Raw genomic sequence first — 19052 nt, 5'->3', positions numbered from 1 at the left:
TTGGCGAAATCAAACTTGGTCAATTGCAAAACTAACCACAACGAAGTTTACTTTTTCTACTTGACGGATAGATGAAGTCTACTTGTTAGCTAGAAGTCTACTACAAAGTCAATGGTTTGGTCAATTGCAAAAATAACCAGAGTAGACTGTAATAGAAGTTAACTTGTTGAAATTTTCTAAGAAGTCTACTCTGTTATATGTTTTTAATTGCAAAACTGACCAAAAAATTAACAAAGAAAGACAACAAAAGAAGTCAACTATCCTAGTAGACTTCATATGATGTCTACTTTATTAAATTGTAATTGCAAAAATAGACCACACAAAATAGACTTCAAGGGAAGTATCTTCATAGAGGCTATTTTATGTTTATAATGTTGACATCAACATGAAGTTTTCATAATTTGAAAACCAATTTATTGCAAATTGGTGAATAATTTTTAAGATTTTCTTGTTGTATTCTTTGATATATGTTATGTACTTGCTTCTATATGTTTTTGACATGATTATATATTATACATATGGAGAAATCAAGTTTTTGTTTTCTTAGGTAGTTAGGTCATTAATTTAGACTTATTTTGGAAGTCAACGTGTTGGAATTCTGTGTGAAGTCTATATAATTGAAAAAATCTTTAATCGTCTTTTTTTCTTTTCTTTTTGCGTTTTTATCTCTTTTTCAACTCTACAAGAAGCGAGTATTGGTTTTGTTTGTATTTGGAAAAGTGAAAAAGAAAGAAACTTTTTAACACATTTTGTGGGAAGAAGGTGAAGATAGGGTAAGGCACTGTTGATCGACCTGAACTGTAATTAAGTACAAGAAAATTAATAAACTGAAGAATAAAAACTAAAAACTGTAATTAAGCTATTACTGTAATTAAGCTATTTCTTCTATGTACTTTCACGCTATTATCAAAGGGAAACTGTCACCTCTGAATCCATTCTCCACCGGTATTGACATAATAGGAACTGTTAAACTAACATCTTCCAATAACCAAGACTTACTAATTTTGGGTTCTTAAAAACTTTTTTTTCAATATTATAATATGTTAAGTATAATTTGGTTTGTTTAAAATTTGAAAGATTTTTTAAAACATAAAATTATTGCATTTCATAAAATTTAAAATTACATATATAAAAGCATATTAAAAAAAGATTACAAAAACGATTAATTATCATCCTGGCTGAAATAAGGTGAAGAATCCGGACTCAATAATTGCAATAGCGATCTGCAATAGAGAAGTTGATCTTCGGTTGTCACCCTTAACCTCTTGTAACAGCAAGCTCTTCGGTTGTTACCCTTAACATGAAATAACAGAGACAAGTAGGATTAATGGATGTAGCATCAGAAATACAAAAAAAGAGAAGAGAGAGGAAAGAGATAACTTGTGCTTGTATCCTTCTTAAATCAGGAACTGATCCTTGCAATCCACAATACCCTAAGATTCTGCCAAGATGAAAAGAATCTGAAGTGGAAGTGGTACATAGATGCTTGAAATGTTGTGCCAACATGAAACATCAGATGTGTGAGCAAAGAACCACAATGAGAACAAAGATATTTACGAACAATGATCTGGAATAAAGGTATAACACAACATATTCACACATTAGCTTTTTTAATGTCATCGGTCAGTCTTTTTGCATCTTTTAGCCTCGTAGTGTAAACACTATGTATTTTCGACCACCAACCTATTCCATTCAAGAAAACATCAAAAATTTATACTATCAAATTAAAAAGGATTTAAAATGGAAACCTCACTAGCAGCAACAATATATATCATAAGACTCTCACACTTCCTAAAGAAATCCAATTGCTAGTGACATTAAGAGCTAAATCGCCTAATATTGACATCAGTTCAAGTAATATAATTGAGAATTAGAAAAGGGTAAAAGCTTGAGCACCTGAAGAGTAGCCAAACGAGCATTCTCCATGGAGATATAAAAGACTTGACTCTTCAAGTTTCTTGGCAAAACCAAGTCATAAAACCTCAGTTTGTGAACCTTAATCCTCACTACCAGATCCCCTTTTTGAGTTCTCTTCAATTAGATCTTCGTTTTCCAAATCGGGGATTTCTACCAGATCCCCTTCTCCAAGCAGATCTCTCTCCCTTAATTGTTCCGTAAGAGACAGTTCTTTCTTCTTCTTTGTGCGATTCATCCTGGAACTCGAATATCGACCCCCAAACAGCTCCTCGCTAGTCTGGGTTCTCAATTCGTTCTTGCTTGAAATCTCTTGCCCAAAGCTTCCTTGGATGCAGCGAATCACTTTCCGGACTCCCTGAATGAATTTTAGGGTTTCGACTTGTAGATCTAAGGATCTGAAATCTCGCAGTCACTGTACGGACGAAACCCTAGAAATCGCATTTTTCTTTCTTTTTTCTTCTTTGGTGCACAGAAAAAAATGCAATAGTTTTGAGATATTATTAAGCTTAAAAAGAACAATATGAGGAAGAATAATGTGGTACCTTTTCTGGAGTTTGAACCTTTGAATAAAATCGGATACTCATCAGTCATGCCAAATCCAAAAAAAAATAGAATAATATTCAATTTAGTTGTTTCCTAGTTCAGGAAAATGCATTCCCGTTGTAATTAAAAATATAGTACTAGTTAAGCATTCTAGTTCTTTTTTCTTAATTGAACTCTTTGCTCACGTTTTTTTTCTTCCAATTTTACCGTACAAATTCTCTTGTACATTCCCGTATAAATATTAGTTTCACTCTTAGAATATTTTTTTTGGTCTGAAAGTCCTTTTTTATCCATGTTAGTTTCAAGGAAAAGATGATGATTAATTTGCATCACTATTGGAAGAATCCATTCAGCCTCGCGCGCTCCCTTCTTTTCTCTCTCGAATTCAAGTGGCGAAACCAAATTTTTCAGATCTGCCTCTCGGGTTCGCGGCGGCCCTCGCTTGCGACCGGAGAGGGCCCCCTTCATTGTGTCTTGGCCGATCGGAACTTCAGTCAAGCTCTCCGATGGAGATCCAAAGCATTTGGCGATTTCACCCTCAGCTTCATCATCTCCAGTTCAGTTCAGTTCAGTTCAGTTCTGGACAGCTAGTGTTGGCGGGTAGAGCTCCTCGTCTTTGTTAACCTCCGGATGGCTTCCTTCCCTGAGAAACAGATGTTGCTCCGACGACAGTAACACAACTTTCTCAAAGGAACGTTCCATCGAAGTTCTGGTGAGGCAAGGCAATATCCCCTCGTTTTGGTCACGGCGGCGCTGTAGATTTGGTGTTGTGAGTTTGTTGATCTCCTATAAGTTTTCTGATGTAGATTTGGTAGATTTGATGCTGTTCTGGCAAGGGTTTTCTTAGTGGAGTGGCTCGTGGTGTGGGGTTTTTGGTCGCTCGGCTTTCTCCGAGTAGAGACCTTCCCTGGCGGCACCGTTAGGTGCTCTCTCTCTCTTTGAACCTCTCTTTCGTTGGGCCTGATTTCCCATTTTTGGATTTAGGCTTTTTGTTATTTTGTTGTTTTTAAATTCTGTCTTTAATTTCTGTTTCCACGGCCAAACCCGTTTTGTTTTTTTCCACCTATGATCCTAAAAATTCAATAAATATGAAAATGTTACGAAAGTCAACAAAAATGAAGAACACAAAAGTCACAAAAGGATGTCTATATGTGAAAACTATTACATAACTTTTGTAGAGCTCACTGTCACTATGCAAACACTGTAATTTCTCTTTTTACTTCTATAAATAGAACAATTGTAATACATCAATACAAATACTATTTTACAAAAACTTCAAATATAGAAAAAGTAAAATCTCTTTCTATTATTTCTATTCACCACAAAATCAAATATTTATTTATAACACGTTATCAGTACGATCACTCTACGGTGGGTTATAATTATATATTTATAATATATATGTCATTATACTCTATATGTTATTCTACCAGACGGTATGTCACCTCGTTAAAAAAACAAATTAAATTATTATTATTATTTTTTAGTGGTTGTTCAAAACACCAATATTTATCTGTTACTGTTGTGGGAGGTATTCCGCCCCTATAAGTAATTATTGTAATGGTTGCTTAACGTACCATAACAATGGACGGCTCAGCCGCCGATAATGTGGATGACTCCATCACCATAATATTGCGGTTAAATTACATTTATACTATGGTTAATATATAAGGAGGCTCAGCCACCTGTATATTAATTTATATTTGAAATTGCTAAATTTTAACTGATTGAATGTTCAAATTATGATTTATTTTATGCTTAATACTTTTCACCAACGGTCACAAAGGAAAAATTTCAAAAATCTTACACTTTTAATTATTTGTTTAATTGCAATTATCACTTGTATTTATGGTCTCTTCGTTGGAGAATTTACCCACGAAGAGTTTACCATTAACATCAGTTTACTTTTCTATGCATTTGTGTTCTTTGTAATCGCTTGCATTATAAATATAAACGGTGCATTTTAAAATAAATTAAATTATCTTACTAATAATATTTATTCGCTTTTGTGTTTAGATAACTAATGGCAAACATTAAGAAACTTAAGTTTCTTGCTCTCAAAATTACTGGAGCAAACTACATAGCATGGACGACATATCTGGAACTCTATTTAGAGTCGCAAGAATTGTCGGATACCATAAAATTTGAAAATGTGTCGCCTTCCAAAGATAAGGCCAAGGCAATAATATTCCTTAGAAAATATCTCGATGAAAATGTGACGCATGACTATGCGCACATAAAAGACCCAGCAGAGCTATGGCAAGCTTTAAAAGCACAGTTTGACAACCAGAGAGAAATAACTCTTCCTCATGCATTAGAGGACTTGAAAAACTTGAGATTCCAGGATTTTGAAAAGGTGGAGGATTATAATTCCGCTATGCTAAGGATTGTATCGCAATTGAAATATTGTGGTAAGCCTATTACCGAAGCTGAAATGCTCGAGAAGACTTACCTCACTTCGAGTTCTCCAAGAGATGTATAGAAATTGCGGATACAAGAGGTTTTCTGAGTTAATTGTGACTCTCATATTGGCGGAGAAGAATAATGAACTTCTCCTCAAAAACCACAACTCTCGTCCTACGGGAACAAAGGCATTTCCAGAAGTGAATGCAACGGATGTGAAAAATCCAGAGAGAGGAAGTCAAACCTATCGAGGTCGTGGTCGTCGATTTAATCGCGGACGTGGAAGATCTTTTCACCCACAAAACAAGAGGTCTTATAAATGGGTTCGATCCGAACAAGGTTCTAAGGGAAAAGAATCCCAAGGAAGTAATGCACATAAGCGTGAGAACATCTGTTATAGATGTGGATCGAAAGGGCATTGGACCCATGTGTGTCGAACCCCTGAACATCTTTGCAAACTATTCAAAGAGTCCCAAAAGGGAAAAGGGAAAGAAGTTAACCTCACAGAGCATTTTGAGGGTACATCGTACCTTGATGCATCTGACTTCGTGAACGAGTTCGACGAGACCACTCATGCGGATAACTGAAATGCTTGTAGTTATACTAGTAGTCTCCAGTAAGGCCATTATATAAATATTATGTATTTCNTTGTGTTCTTTGTAATCGCTTGCATTATAAATATAAACGGTGCATTTTAAAATAAATTAAATTATCTTACTAATAATATTTATTCGCTTTTGTGTTTAGATAACTAATGGCAAACATTAAGAAACTTAAGTTTCTTGCTCTCAAAATTACTGGAGCAAACTACATAGCATGGACGACATATCTGGAACTCTATTTAGAGTCGCAAGAATTGTCGGATACCATAAAATTTGAAAATGTGTCGCCTTCCAAAGATAAGGCCAAGGCAATAATATTCCTTAGAAAATATCTCGATGAAAATGTGACGCATGACTATGCGCACATAAAAGACCCAGCAGAGCTATGGCAAGCTTTAAAAGCACAGTTTGACAACCAGAGAGAAATAACTCTTCCTCATGCATTAGAGGACTTGAAAAACTTGAGATTCCAGGATTTTGAAAAGGTGGAGGATTATAATTCCGCTATGCTAAGGATTGTATCGCAATTGAAATATTGTGGTAAGCCTATTACCGAAGCTGAAATGCTCGAGAAGACTTACCTCACTTCGAGTTCTCCAAGAGATGTATAGAAATTGCGGATACAAGAGGTTTTCTGAGTTAATTGTGACTCTCATATTGGCGGAGAAGAATAATGAACTTCTCCTCAAAAACCACAACTCTCGTCCTACGGGAACAAAGGCATTTCCAGAAGTGAATGCAACGGATGTGAAAAATCCAGAGAGAGGAAGTCAAACCTATCGAGGTCGTGGTCGTCGATTTAATCGCGGACGTGGAAGATCTTTTCACCCACAAAACAAGAGGTCTTATAAATGGGTTCGATCCGAACAAGGTTCTAAGGGAAAAGAATCCCAAGGAAGTAATGCACATAAGCGTGAGAACATCTGTTATAGATGTGGATCGAAAGGGCATTGGACCCATGTGTGTCGAACCCCTGAACATCTTTGCAAACTATTCAAAGAGTCCCAAAAGGGAAAAGGGAAAGAAGTTAACCTCACAGAGCATTTTGAGGGTACATCGTACCTTGATGCATCTGACTTCGTGAACGAGTTCGACGAGACCACTCATGCGGATAACTGAAATGCTTGTAGTTATACTAGTAGTCTCCAGTAAGGCCATTATATAAATATTATGTATTTCAGTTGTTTTAAAATAATGTTGTTTCTTAAAATAAGATGATGTATAATCATTATATGTTTCTCTATAAATGAAATAAACTTATATTATTATCATTTATGTTTATTACAGAAATGGATGAGGATTCAAACAAAACAATTACAAGGAAAAATATCAAAGAAATTTGTATACCAGATAGTGGAACAACACACACTATTCTGAGACATAAGAGATTTTTCTCTGAGTTAAAACCGACAAAAATTATTGTCAATACAATATCAGGTCCTACAGACTTGATTGAAGGAAGTGGCAAAGCTAATTTTGTATTGCCTAATGGAACCAAGTTTTCCATAAAGAATGCCTTATATTCTCCGAATTCTAAAAGGAATTTGTTGAGTTTCAAAGACATATACCTTCAAGGATATGAAACTTAGTCTGCCACTGAGAATGGAAAGAAGTGTATGTATATAACTTCTAATAAATCTGGAAAAAGGCATGTGTTGGAAAAATTTCCAGAACTTCCTTCTGGTTTGCATCATACTTATATAGATGCAATAGAATCACATCTTGTGATCATAAGAAATCCAGAAGATTTCACATTGTGGCATGATCGCCTTGGTCATCCAGACACTACAATGTTGCGAAAAATTATAGAGAGATCACATGGTCATTCACTGAAAATTAATGATATATATCAGGGGAATAAAATGACATGTGAAGCATGTTCTCTTGGAAAATTGATCATATGGCCATCGCCAACCAAAATTGATAAAGAATCACCAAAGTTCCTTGAACGAATTCAAAGTAATATATGTGGACCAATACATCCACCATGTGGACCATTCCACTATTATCTGGTGTTGATTGATGCATCTAGCAGATGGTCACATGTTTGTCTATTGTCATCTTGAAATTTGGCATTTGCAAGATTTCTAACTCAGATTATCAAATTAAGAGCTCAGTTCTCTGATTATCCTATTAAGAGAGTTAGACTGGACAATGCTGGTGAATTCACATCCCAAGAATTTAATGATCATTGCATGGTAACAGGAATTAAAGTTGAACATCCTGTAGCTCATGTTCATACACAAAATGGTTTGGCGGAATCTTTAATTAAACGTCTACAATTGATAGCAAGACCATTGATCATGAGATCAAAACTTCCAACCTCTGTATGGGGACATGCCATCTTGCATGCAGAAGCGCTTATTCGGATAAGACCAAGTTGCATATCATAAGTATTCCCCTTTGCAGTTAGCATTTGGTCGAGAACCAAATATAGCCCATCTAAGGATTTTTGGTTGTGCGGTATATGTGCCTATAGCACCTCCACAACGTACAAAGATGGGACCACAAAGAAGGTTGGGTATATATATTGGTTGTGATCCTCCATCAATTATAAGATACCTAGAACCACAGACTGGTGATGTCTTTACGGCACGTTTTGCCGATTGTCATTTTGATGAGAAAGTTTTCCCGATTCTGGGGGAGAAAATAAACAAATAGGAAAACATATCAAATGGTGTGTACCATCTTTGCTACACCTTGATCCCCCTACCAAGCAGTCTGAAATAGAAGTTCGACGAATCATGCATATGCAGAGTATTGCAAATTAACTTCTTGATGCATTTGTTGATACCAAAACGGTAACTAAATCATATATACCAGCTGCAAATGTTCCTGGTAGAATTGAAATACCACAAGAATGTGGAAAATCAGATGATACACGAGAGTCTAGAACACGCTTGAAGCGTGGTAGGCCAGTTGGTTCTAAGGATAAAAATCCTAGAAAACGAAAGGAAGCTGAAAAACATGATATGCCCAAAATAGCAGAAAGCATTTTGGAAGAAACAAATCATGAGTCTAATGAAAGTATTGAGCATCATGAGCATGAAGAAAATCATGAGATTTCTATCAACTATATTCATACTGGAAATATATGGAATCGAAATAAAATCGATGATGTTAATGACACTTTCTCTTACCTTGTTTCAAGCGAAATAGATGAGGAAAGTGAGGATCCAAAACCAAAGTATGTATATGAATGTCAAAAGAGACATGACTGGACAAAATGGAAAGATGAAATACAAGTCGAACTTGACTCGCTTAATAAACGAAATGTATTCAGACCTATTGTACTCACGCCTGAAAATGTGAGACCGGTTGGATACAAGTGGGTATTCGTTAGAAAACGAAATGAGAAAAATGAAATTACGAGATATAAGGCTCGTCTTGTAGCTCAAGTATTTTCTCTAAGACCCGGAATTGATTATGAAGAAACATACTCCCCCGTTATGGATGCAATAACGTTTAGATTCCTAATGAGTCTAGCAGCTGGCGAAAATCTAGAGATGCGTCTCATGGATGTCGTTACAACATACTTATATGGATCATTAGATAATGATATCTATATGAGAGTTCCTGATGGATTTAATATGCCAGAAGCATTAAAAGCTAAATCCAAAGAGTTATGTGCAATAAAGTTGCAAAGATCATTATATGGGTTAAAGTAGTCTGGACGTATGTGGTATAATCGTCTCAGTGAGCATTTAACAAAAGAAGGATATGTGAATGATCCTATATGCCCATGTGTTTTCATCAAGAAAACAAACTATGGATTTGTGATAATCGCGGTATATGTTGATGATCTTAATATAATCGGAACTCAACAGGAAATACAGAAAGCAACAAACTATTTAAAAGGGGAATCTGAGATGAAAGATCTCGGACAGACAAAATTTTGTCTTGGTCTACAAATTGAGCATACTCAAAAGGGTATATTTGTGCATCAATCCACATACACTAAAAGAGTGTTAAAACGTTTTAATATGGATAAGGCAACTCCTCTTAGTACTCCAATGGTTGTTAGATCATTAAATGTTGAGAGTGATCCTTTCCGACCACCTGATGAAAATGAAGAGATACTTGGTCCTGAAGTACCGTATCTAAGTGCAATTGGAGCCCTTATGTATCTTGCAAATTGCACTCGGCCTGATATTTCATTTTCAATTAATCTTTTGGCTAGATTTAGTTCGTCTCCTACACGAAGACATTGGAATGAGATTAAACATGTCTTTCNAATGAGAAAAATGAAATTACGAGATATAAGGCTCGTCTTGTAGCTCAAGTATTTTCTCTAAGACCCGGAATTGATTATGAAGAAACATACTCCCCCGTTATGGATGCAATAACGTTTAGATTCCTAATGAGTCTAGCAGCTGGCGAAAATCTAGAGATGCGTCTCATGGATGTCGTTACAACATACTTATATGGATCATTAGATAATGATATCTATATGAGAGTTCCTGATGGATTTAATATGCCAGAAGCATTAAAAGCTAAATCCAAAGAGTTATGTGCAATAAAGTTGCAAAGATCATTATATGGGTTAAAGTAGTCTGGACGTATGTGGTATAATCGTCTCAGTGAGCATTTAACAAAAGAAGGATATGTGAATGATCCTATATGCCCATGTGTTTTCATCAAGAAAACAAACTATGGATTTGTGATAATCGCGGTATATGTTGATGATCTTAATATAATCGGAACTCAACAGGAAATACAGAAAGCAACAAACTATTTAAAAGGGGAATCTGAGATGAAAGATCTCGGACAGACAAAATTTTGTCTTGGTCTACAAATTGAGCATACTCAAAAGGGTATATTTGTGCATCAATCCACATACACTAAAAGAGTGTTAAAACGTTTTAATATGGATAAGGCAACTCCTCTTAGTACTCCAATGGTTGTTAGATCATTAAATGTTGAGAGTGATCCTTTCCGACCACCTGATGAAAATGAAGAGATACTTGGTCCTGAAGTATCGTATCTAAGTGCAATTGGAGCCCTTATGTATCTTGCAAATTGCACTCGGCCTGATATTTCATTTTCAATTAATCTTTTGGCTAGATTTAGTTCGTCTCCTACACGAAGACATTGGAATGAGATTAAACATGTCTTTCGTTATCTTCAAGGGACTATTGACTTAGGATTATTTTATCCTAACAATTTAAATGGTCAAATGATTGGTTTTGCAGATGCAGGATATCTATCAGATCCACACAAAGCTCGTTCACAAACAGGATATGTGTTCACGATTGGAGGCACTGCTATATCATGGCGTTCTCAAAAGCAGACACTCGTAGCTACTTCTTCGAATCATGCTAAAATTATCTCACTTCATGAAGCAAGTAGAGAATGTGTGTGGCTAAGATCGATAAGTCGACACATTAAATCAAGTAGCAGAATTCATCAGAATACAGAGCCAACTATCTTATATGAAGACAATGCTGCATGTGTTGCTCAAACAAAGGAAGGGTATATCAAAAGTGATAGAACCAAACATATCCCTCCAAAGTTCTTTTCATACACCCAAGAACTCGTAAATAATAATGACATTGAAGTAAGATATGTTCGATCATCCGAGAATTCTGCAGATCTCTTCACAAAGTCATTACCCACGACTATGTTCAGGAAACATGTATATAACATTGGAATGCATCGTCAACAAGACTTGTAAGATAATATCCTGATCAGTCGAGGGGGAGCTTGCGAGGTTGTACTCTTTTTACCTTACTAAGGTTTTTCCCATTGGGTTTTCCTAGAAAAGTTTTTAACGAGACAACATAAAATATTACGCAAGGGACAATAGTGACATTGGTCTCCAAGAGGGAGTGTTACGAAAGGCAACAAAAGAAGGAGAACACAAAAGTCACAAAAGGATGCGTACATGTGAAAAATATTACGTAACTTCTGTGGAGCCTACCATCACTATGCAAGCACTGTAACTTCTCTTTTTACCTCTATAAATAGATAGATTAATCGTTCATTGTAATACATCAATACGAATACCATTTTACAAAAACTTCAAATATAGAAGAAGTAAAATCTTTCTCTCTTGTCTTTTATTTACTTAGTATCCCAATCCTTCTGCGGGTATAAAATCTCTCTCAATTATTTATATTCACCACAAAATTAAATACTTATTTATAATAGAAAATCTTTTGACCCAAAAAAAAAAAAGAGATGATGAAAAGATCGATAAGGTTGTTGGAGTCACATTATTAATTTGATGAAATTAAATGTAAGAACAGAGTTGCAGAAATTATAAAGAGGCAGTAGGTCCAAGATAGGGTCATATCAAATAAATTACAATCACAACCACACACAAAATGATAAAAGAAAGAGAATTCGGATACAAACAAATGGACATATTTAATACAATCCAATATAAACGAGATGGAAAAGCAAAACNAAAGCTCCTGTCCCTCCTACTACCTCCATAACCTCTTCCAATTTATGTGTCATTTCTCTGCTCCTAATGCTAACACTCCCCGTGTACTCGGGCGTCTCCAACGTCAAATATATCACGTTAAAATCCGAGTTAGCAAAGTCTTCATGCGGGATTATGAATCCCNGTACTCTTTTTACCTTACTAAGGTTTTTCCCATTGGGTTTTCCTAGAAAAGTTTTTAACGAGACAACATAAAATATTACGCAAGGGACAATAGTGACATTGGTCTCCAAGAGGGAGTGTTACGAAAGGCAACAAAAGAAGGAGAACACAAAAGTCACAAAAGGATGCGTACATGTGAAAAATATTACGTAACTTCTGTGGAGCCTACCATCACTATGCAAGCACTGTAACTTCTCTTTTTACCTCTATAAATAGATAGATTAATCGTTCATTGTAATACATCAATACGAATACCATTTTACAAAAACTTCAAATATAGAAGAAGTAAAATCTTTCTCTCTTGTCTTTTATTTACTTAGTATCCCAATCCTTCTGCGGGTATAAAATCTCTCTCAATTATTTATATTCACCACAAAATTAAATACTTATTTATAATAGAAAATCTTTTGACCCAAAAAAAAAAAAGAGATGATGAAAAGATCGATAAGGTTGTTGGAGTCACATTATTAATTTGATGAAATTAAATGTAAGAACAGAGTTGCAGAAATTATAAAGAGGCAGTAGGTCCAAGATAGGGTCATATCAAATAAATTACAATCACAACCACACACAAAATGATAAAAGAAAGAGAATTCGGATACAAACAAATGGACATATTTAATACAATCCAATATAAACGAGATGGAAAAGCAAAACAAAACAAAATTAAATAAACGACTGTAGAAACATATGTTTTTGGCCATCTCACGAAGGTGAGTGCTTGCTTCTACAAGGTGATAGTCCACCCGTGGGTCTTGAATGAGGTAGTGCTGGTAAATAATGAAACAAAATTAGTACAGAAATACAAAGATGAGACAACGTCCATAATAAATAAGTTTCAGAAAAATTGCTGGTTTTGGACAATTACTTTCTAGTGACTTTTCGGCCAAATGGCTGAACAAAATTGTCGGGTCGATAGTGCAATTGTATACTCATACGTCCAAAACAGTGTTAATTTGAATGAGAAATAAGAGTGTGAAATGAGATATTTGGGGTGTTTCAAAAAAAGTCCCACATCGGAAATGGAAAAGATTTTTCACTCCTTTATATATGATTTCACACTTTTCTAGTTCCAAAAGTGTGTAGAAGGAAGAGGGAAGGCTCCCACACGCACGCTGAACCGAGCTGGACGTGGGTCGTGGACCATGGCTCTCGGGAATTCTCGCCTCGCCGAGTATTTTTGGACCGCTTCAGGCCCATTTAATTTTTTTGAAAGACTTGGCGTGAACTTCAAGTAACTTAGTCACAACTCCAATGAACTTGTGGAGTACTCTAAGAACATTTAGAGGATATTCTCGCGAGACTCACCTCCTTCCACTATATATAGAAGCGCAGCCTCTCATTATTTCTCACACTCAAAAACACAAAGACTCCTAGTTCCTAAAGATCGTTGTCGCTTCTTCTCTCTTTGGCTTCGTCCAAGCTTCTCTCTCTTGCTTCGTGCAAGTAAGTTCTTAGCTTAGTAGTTTCGAGAGTAAACATAGATATGTTCGCTTGAGTTCTATTACTAGTGTGATATAGTAATAGTTCGTGATCGGTTGTATCCTAAAATTCATAAATCGTGATTGTCCGAAAGTAATTACGGCCGATTTATTAAAATAAAAAAAAAAAGATATCATATATCGCCTTCCTGATTTATTTTATGCTTTAATGTTTTGTCGTTGTAATTCGCTTCTGATTTCGTTTATTTAAGATAACTCGTAATTTTTTCTCAATTCAATTTTGACGGTCCTAACAGTTTTCTCGGCATCCTCTTTTTTTTTTTAACTATTTCTTTTAGTTTATGTAAACTTCGAACTCAAGTACAATAAGATTATGAGCGAACAATAACTGACCATGTCAAATCCTGAAGACCGTGACAGCTACTTATACATACACTTGACAGGTTGGGAAAGCTTGGGCTCGTTATTCTTACGTGATGATCTCTTTATCTTTACCTCAAACATTGAACAACTCCTTATGGTGATGTCATTGATGAGACTATGCATAGTTGGCAAGACTAATACCCTTGATGCTTCTTCTTGAATGGCCATAATATTTAGTCGTTGAATACGATTTGCTAGCTGAAGTTATTCGCAATTATTCGCAAAAAGAAACCAAAAATGATTATTGCTAATTAGAGTTCTTTGAACATATGTAGTGAATCTGTAAAATAACTTTATTTATACACAGATATTGTAATAGAAAATTGTCCATCATTGTGGATCGAGGTGAGAAGTATGTGGAAATCTAAGCAGAAGCTTAACACGATAAGTGGTTACAGCTTCTTCCTCATGATCATCAACCTCAGCAAACATGGCGATTCCGCGAGCAAACGCAAAAGCTCCTGTCCCTCCTACTACCTCCATAACCTCTTCCAATTTATGTGTCATTTCTCTGCTCCTAATGCTAACACTCCCCGTGTACTCGGGCGTCTCCAACGTCAAATATATCACGTTAAAATCCGAGTTAGCAAAGTCTTCATGCGGGATTATGAATCCCTCGGCTTTGCCTACTATCCGAGAATTGTTTTCTGGTCCTTCCGTGAGTGTACGTCGGAAAATCAATGCNCGTTTATTTAAGATAACTCGTAATTTTTTCTCAATTCAATTTTGACGGTCCTAACAGTTTTCTCGGCATCCTCTTTTTTTTTTTAACTATTTCTTTTAGTTTATGTAAACTTCGAACTCAAGTACAATAAGATTATGAGCGAACAATAACTGACCATGTCAAATCCTGAAGACCGTGACAGCTACTTATACATACACTTGACAGGTTGGGAAAGCTTGGGCTCGTTATTCTTACGTGATGATCTCTTTATCTTTACCTCAAACATTGAACAACTCCTTATGGTGATGTCATTGATGAGACTATGCATAGTTGGCAAGACTAATACCCTTGATGCTTCTTCTTGAATGGCCATAATATTTAGTCGTTGAATACGATTTGCTAGCTGAAGTTATTCGCAATTATTCGCAAAAAGAAACCAAAAATGATTATTGCTAATTAGAGTTCTTTGAACATATGTAGTGAATCTGTAAAATAACTTTATTTATACACAGATATTGTAATAGAAAATTGTCCATCATTGTGGATCGAGGTGAGAAGTATGTGGAAATCTAAGCAGAAGCTTAACACGATAAGTGGTTACAGCTTCTTCCTCATGATCATCAACCTCAGCAAACATGGCGATTCCGCGAGCAAACGCAAAAGCTCCTGTCCCTCCTACTACCTCCATAACCTCTTCCAATTTATGTGTCATTTCTCTGCTCCTAATGCTAACACTCCCCGTGTACTCGGGCGTCTCCAACGTCAAATATATCACGTTAAAATCCGAGTTAGCAAAGTCTTCATGCGGGATTATGAATCCCTCGGCTTTGCCTACTATCCGAGAATTGTTTTCTGGTCCTTCCGTGAGTGTACGTCGGAAAATCAATGCTCCTCCTCCTCCTCCTCGTCCGCGGGGACGGGCTATGCGTTGACTGAACCGACGAGAGGAATAGGTGGAGGATGGTATGTGTGTTTGCTGAACGTAGAGGGAGAAGGAGAAGAGTGATCCCGGCGGGTCGTAATCAGGAACAGGTGAGAGTAAAGCGAGTAGAAGGACGACGAGAATAGAAGTGGCGACTGCGGTGAGGAAGATGACTCTAGTTAGCATGATCGGAGAAGAAGAGGAGAGACCAGAGGAGTTTCTAACTGTTCTTTCTAACAAACCTCTTTGGTTATAAAGTTAGACACGTGATTTTGGTATAACTACTACTTCCACAACATAACTAAACCACTGCTTTCTTTTTATCCTCAAGCTTGCTGTCTTTTATTCTCAGTTGGGTTGTTCTGTATAAAAATATTGTAAACACTCGATTATAATCAAAGCTGTTTCGTTCCATTTCGGTTAACAATGTGTCAGTTTGGTTTTCATGTCAATACGCTAAATACAAAAAAAGGATACTAAATTAACAAATGAATTGGAAAGTTAAGGTACATTACACTCATAGACTAACTTAACGGTTTAGCCTTGCGCACATGACCTATGCTATTGACGAGATCTTTACGTGTACACACAGGGAACATGTTGATGTTCTTGAGAACTTTCAATCGCCAAAGAACGTATGGGAAACTTAACTGATCACGCGAAGTGAAGCGGACAACTTCATTGAACCAGAGGCACATGAATAGATTGGTCAATGGGGTGTGTTCCCTCACAATCACTGAGGCTTCAGAGAGAGCTGTGAGAATGTAAAACAACCAAAAGTTACTTCAATCCTCTTAAGTTTAGGAATTTTCCTACAACATAGATGATGAAAAGAAATTTACCCTTTTTCCCATTGAATCTTTTATCTTCGGGTAAATTGTCACTTCGGTATTGATTAATCTGCACTTCAACTTCTTCAGGTTTAGCTTTGTGTTTCTTGACAACAGCTTTTGCCTCGTCANTGTCATTGATGAGACTATGCATAGTTGGCAAGACTAATACCCTTGATGCTTCTTCTTGAATGGCCATAATATTTAGTCGTTGAATACGATTTGCTAGCTGAAGTTATTCGCAATTATTCGCAAAAAGAAACCAAAAATGATTATTGCTAATTAGAGTTCTTTGAACATATGTAGTGAATCTGTAAAATAACTTTATTTATACACAGATATTGTAATAGAAAATTGTCCATCATTGTGGATCGNATTAAAATCTTCATGACAACATTTTATACTATACTCAATTGTGCTCGAGGGCAAAATGGAAACTCAAACATTGTGACTTCAATCATATTTAAACAGTATCAAAAGATGCAAGAAAAAGGATCCCTGAGAGCTAATTCAAATCAAGCAAAGACAAGAATAACATGGAGTACCAGGAACTCATAATCAGCAACAGTTTAAACCCGAGAGAATAATATAGCTACATGCACTACCAAGAATAACATGTGCTCCTGAAGTAGATGCACAAATACCTTTGGGATCTTCCCATTAAGCCTTTGGTCTGTAAAAGGCAGATCCATTACGATCACAATACGCCACTTTCCAATGTGCTCATTCTCATCAATCTTATGACCCTCTCCTTCTTGTGTTGCGAGAGTAACTTCATCCCAAAACGCGACATAGCAAACCTGCATCCACAAACATTTATTCAGAGGACTGAATGCAGCAGACAAAATAGTTCACAACAAAAACTAACACTCATTCAAACCTTTTGACTGGATGCCTTAGACATTCCGATAGGCTCATAAAGGTTATCGCCACCACCAAACGCACACGTCGAGACTACTACCTCACATGTCTTCATAAACCTCTTATCCTTGTCCGAAATCCTAAATCCCCCATTTTCATTGAAAAATCCACAATGCACAGAAATTGTTTCCTTTACCTGATCCAATAATTAAAAAAAAAAAACAATCTACAGATTCAAGATTCATCAAAAAAAACTTCCTAAAAATCACAGGAAAACTCAAGTTCATAAGCCTTGTAGAGTTACCAAATCATAACCTGATAACTATCCTCTCTCTCAGCAAAAGTCTGGTTCCCCGTAAATAAATTAAACCGCGTCTCATTACTACGAACAGCTCTCTCTTCTTCCCTCATAGACAAATCAGTATCCCTCATATACACAACTCTCTTAACCGGAGAGCCTGAATCTTTACGCTCCAATATATCAAGATGTTCAAGCTCCTCAGGTGGCAGAAGCTTCAAACAACCTAACACAAATCCATAAAATCTATCAATACTCATAGTTTTAACCAATCCAATAGCAACTTCAAGAAACTACACAATCAAACCTAAGAGAGTGAAACTTACGTTGTCTAACACCACCTATAACCTTGGTAGTCGGATCCAATCGATTCAAGTTTCCTTCATTTTTCTTGCTTGGACTCTCTTTACCACTCGAATCTGGTGGATGCTTCAGCTCACTAGATTTGATACCAATCCTGGTAGATTCAAATCCAAGCAATCCAACTGCGAGAAGAAACACCAAAACCACCCAGTATCTCACGAAAAGCCTTAGAACGTAACGAGGTAGCTCGTAGCTGGTTCTGTGGCTCAGTTTCTTCCGCTTTCGTCGGGTTCGAGCTCGGATCCGATTCAAATCGTTAGACTCTTCGTCTGAGACTGAGATCGAGACGCTGTTGTTGTTGTTGAACATTGTGCTTTTGAATTGGTTAGGATCGATCGATCTCTCTCTCTCTCGAATTAGGTTTGTGAAATGAAACGATCGATTAGACGAAAAGCTCTAAGGTTTTGTTTGAGCTTGTCGCAGTAGATCTTGGTTTAGAAACATGTTCGGTTTAGAAATTAGAATTTCAATTTCAATTTCGGTTTAACAAGATAAATGTACATGTTTAAACAGTTTTAACCAAATCTTCGTTTCATTATATTTTATCCTTGTTGAAAAAAGTGGTTTTGTGCATGGTAAAATTTTATTCATAACATAATTCCAATTTTATTCTTATCATTTCAATTAATTAGTAAAATTTAAACGATGTGGCAATATTTCTTTTTTTTTTTTACTATAGTTATTTTATTTTCAAAGGATCTTTTTTAAAAAATTATCATATTTATGACTTAGTTTGAAACACACTTCTTTTAAAGAAATTATACCTTTTTGTATCTAATATGACATCAAATAAATTAAAATACCCTAATCATCTAAGACTAAAATAAACAATCACAAACACTTTAAAATGATGTGTCAATTAAACCTTTTTGTGTCTACTATTTCTATGGAATTGACACATCATTTTAGAGTTTTTGTAATTTTTTATTTTAGTTTTAAAAGATTAGGGTTTTTTAATTTATTTGATGTATTGTAATTGTGTGAGCAAATAAAACTTATTAATTTTATTAATCCATATAAATTTAGTTTTACCAACCTTCTAATGCAGAACATTTTCTACACATTTTTTTTTCTTAGAATGACTAATATATCTTCTTCTAAAATTTTAGATCATAACATATGCAAAAAAAAATTATATATTTATTAATTATATGTAATATATGATAATTAAAAA

At 35.7% G+C, this 19052-nt stretch overlaps 2 protein-coding genes, 1 long non-coding RNA gene and 1 pseudogene across 3 annotated transcripts; all 4 read right to left on the bottom strand.

The window, feature by feature from the left end:
- LOC104760702 lies at positions 1098-3502 on the bottom strand. The gene is made up of 3 exons (XR_762993.2): positions 2460-3502; positions 1897-2376; positions 1098-1683 (listed from the first exon to the last, which is right to left on the bottom strand). It is a non-coding gene; the product is annotated as an uncharacterized LOC104760702 (long non-coding RNA).
- On the bottom strand, positions 13694-14977 carry LOC104763180 (dirigent protein 2-like). Its single transcript, XM_010486588.1, has 2 exons — positions 14821-14977; positions 13694-14641 (listed from the first exon to the last, which is right to left on the bottom strand). Exons 1-2 carry the CDS (start codon positions 14975-14977, stop codon positions 14271-14273), a joined length of 528 nt encoding a protein of 175 aa, XP_010484890.1. The 3' UTR covers positions 13694-14270.
- On the bottom strand, positions 14708-16487 carry LOC104760701 (dirigent protein 2-like). Its single transcript, XM_010483668.2, has 2 exons — positions 16369-16487; positions 14708-16280 (listed from the first exon to the last, which is right to left on the bottom strand). The coding sequence occupies exon 2, from the start codon at positions 15710-15712 to the stop codon at positions 15140-15142; it is 573 nt and encodes a 190-aa protein (XP_010481970.1). The 5' UTR covers positions 15713-16280; positions 16369-16487; the 3' UTR covers positions 14708-15139.
- LOC104760700 lies at positions 16943-18297 on the bottom strand (annotated as a pseudogene).

The sequence above is a fragment of the Camelina sativa genome, chromosome 18 (genome assembly GCF_000633955.1).
Source record: "Camelina sativa cultivar DH55 chromosome 18, Cs, whole genome shotgun sequence".
NCBI classification, from domain to species: domain Eukaryota; kingdom Viridiplantae; phylum Streptophyta; class Magnoliopsida; order Brassicales; family Brassicaceae; genus Camelina; species Camelina sativa.
Note: the sequence above shows the minus strand (reverse complement) of the source record. Positions and strands in the feature narration are given on the sequence as shown.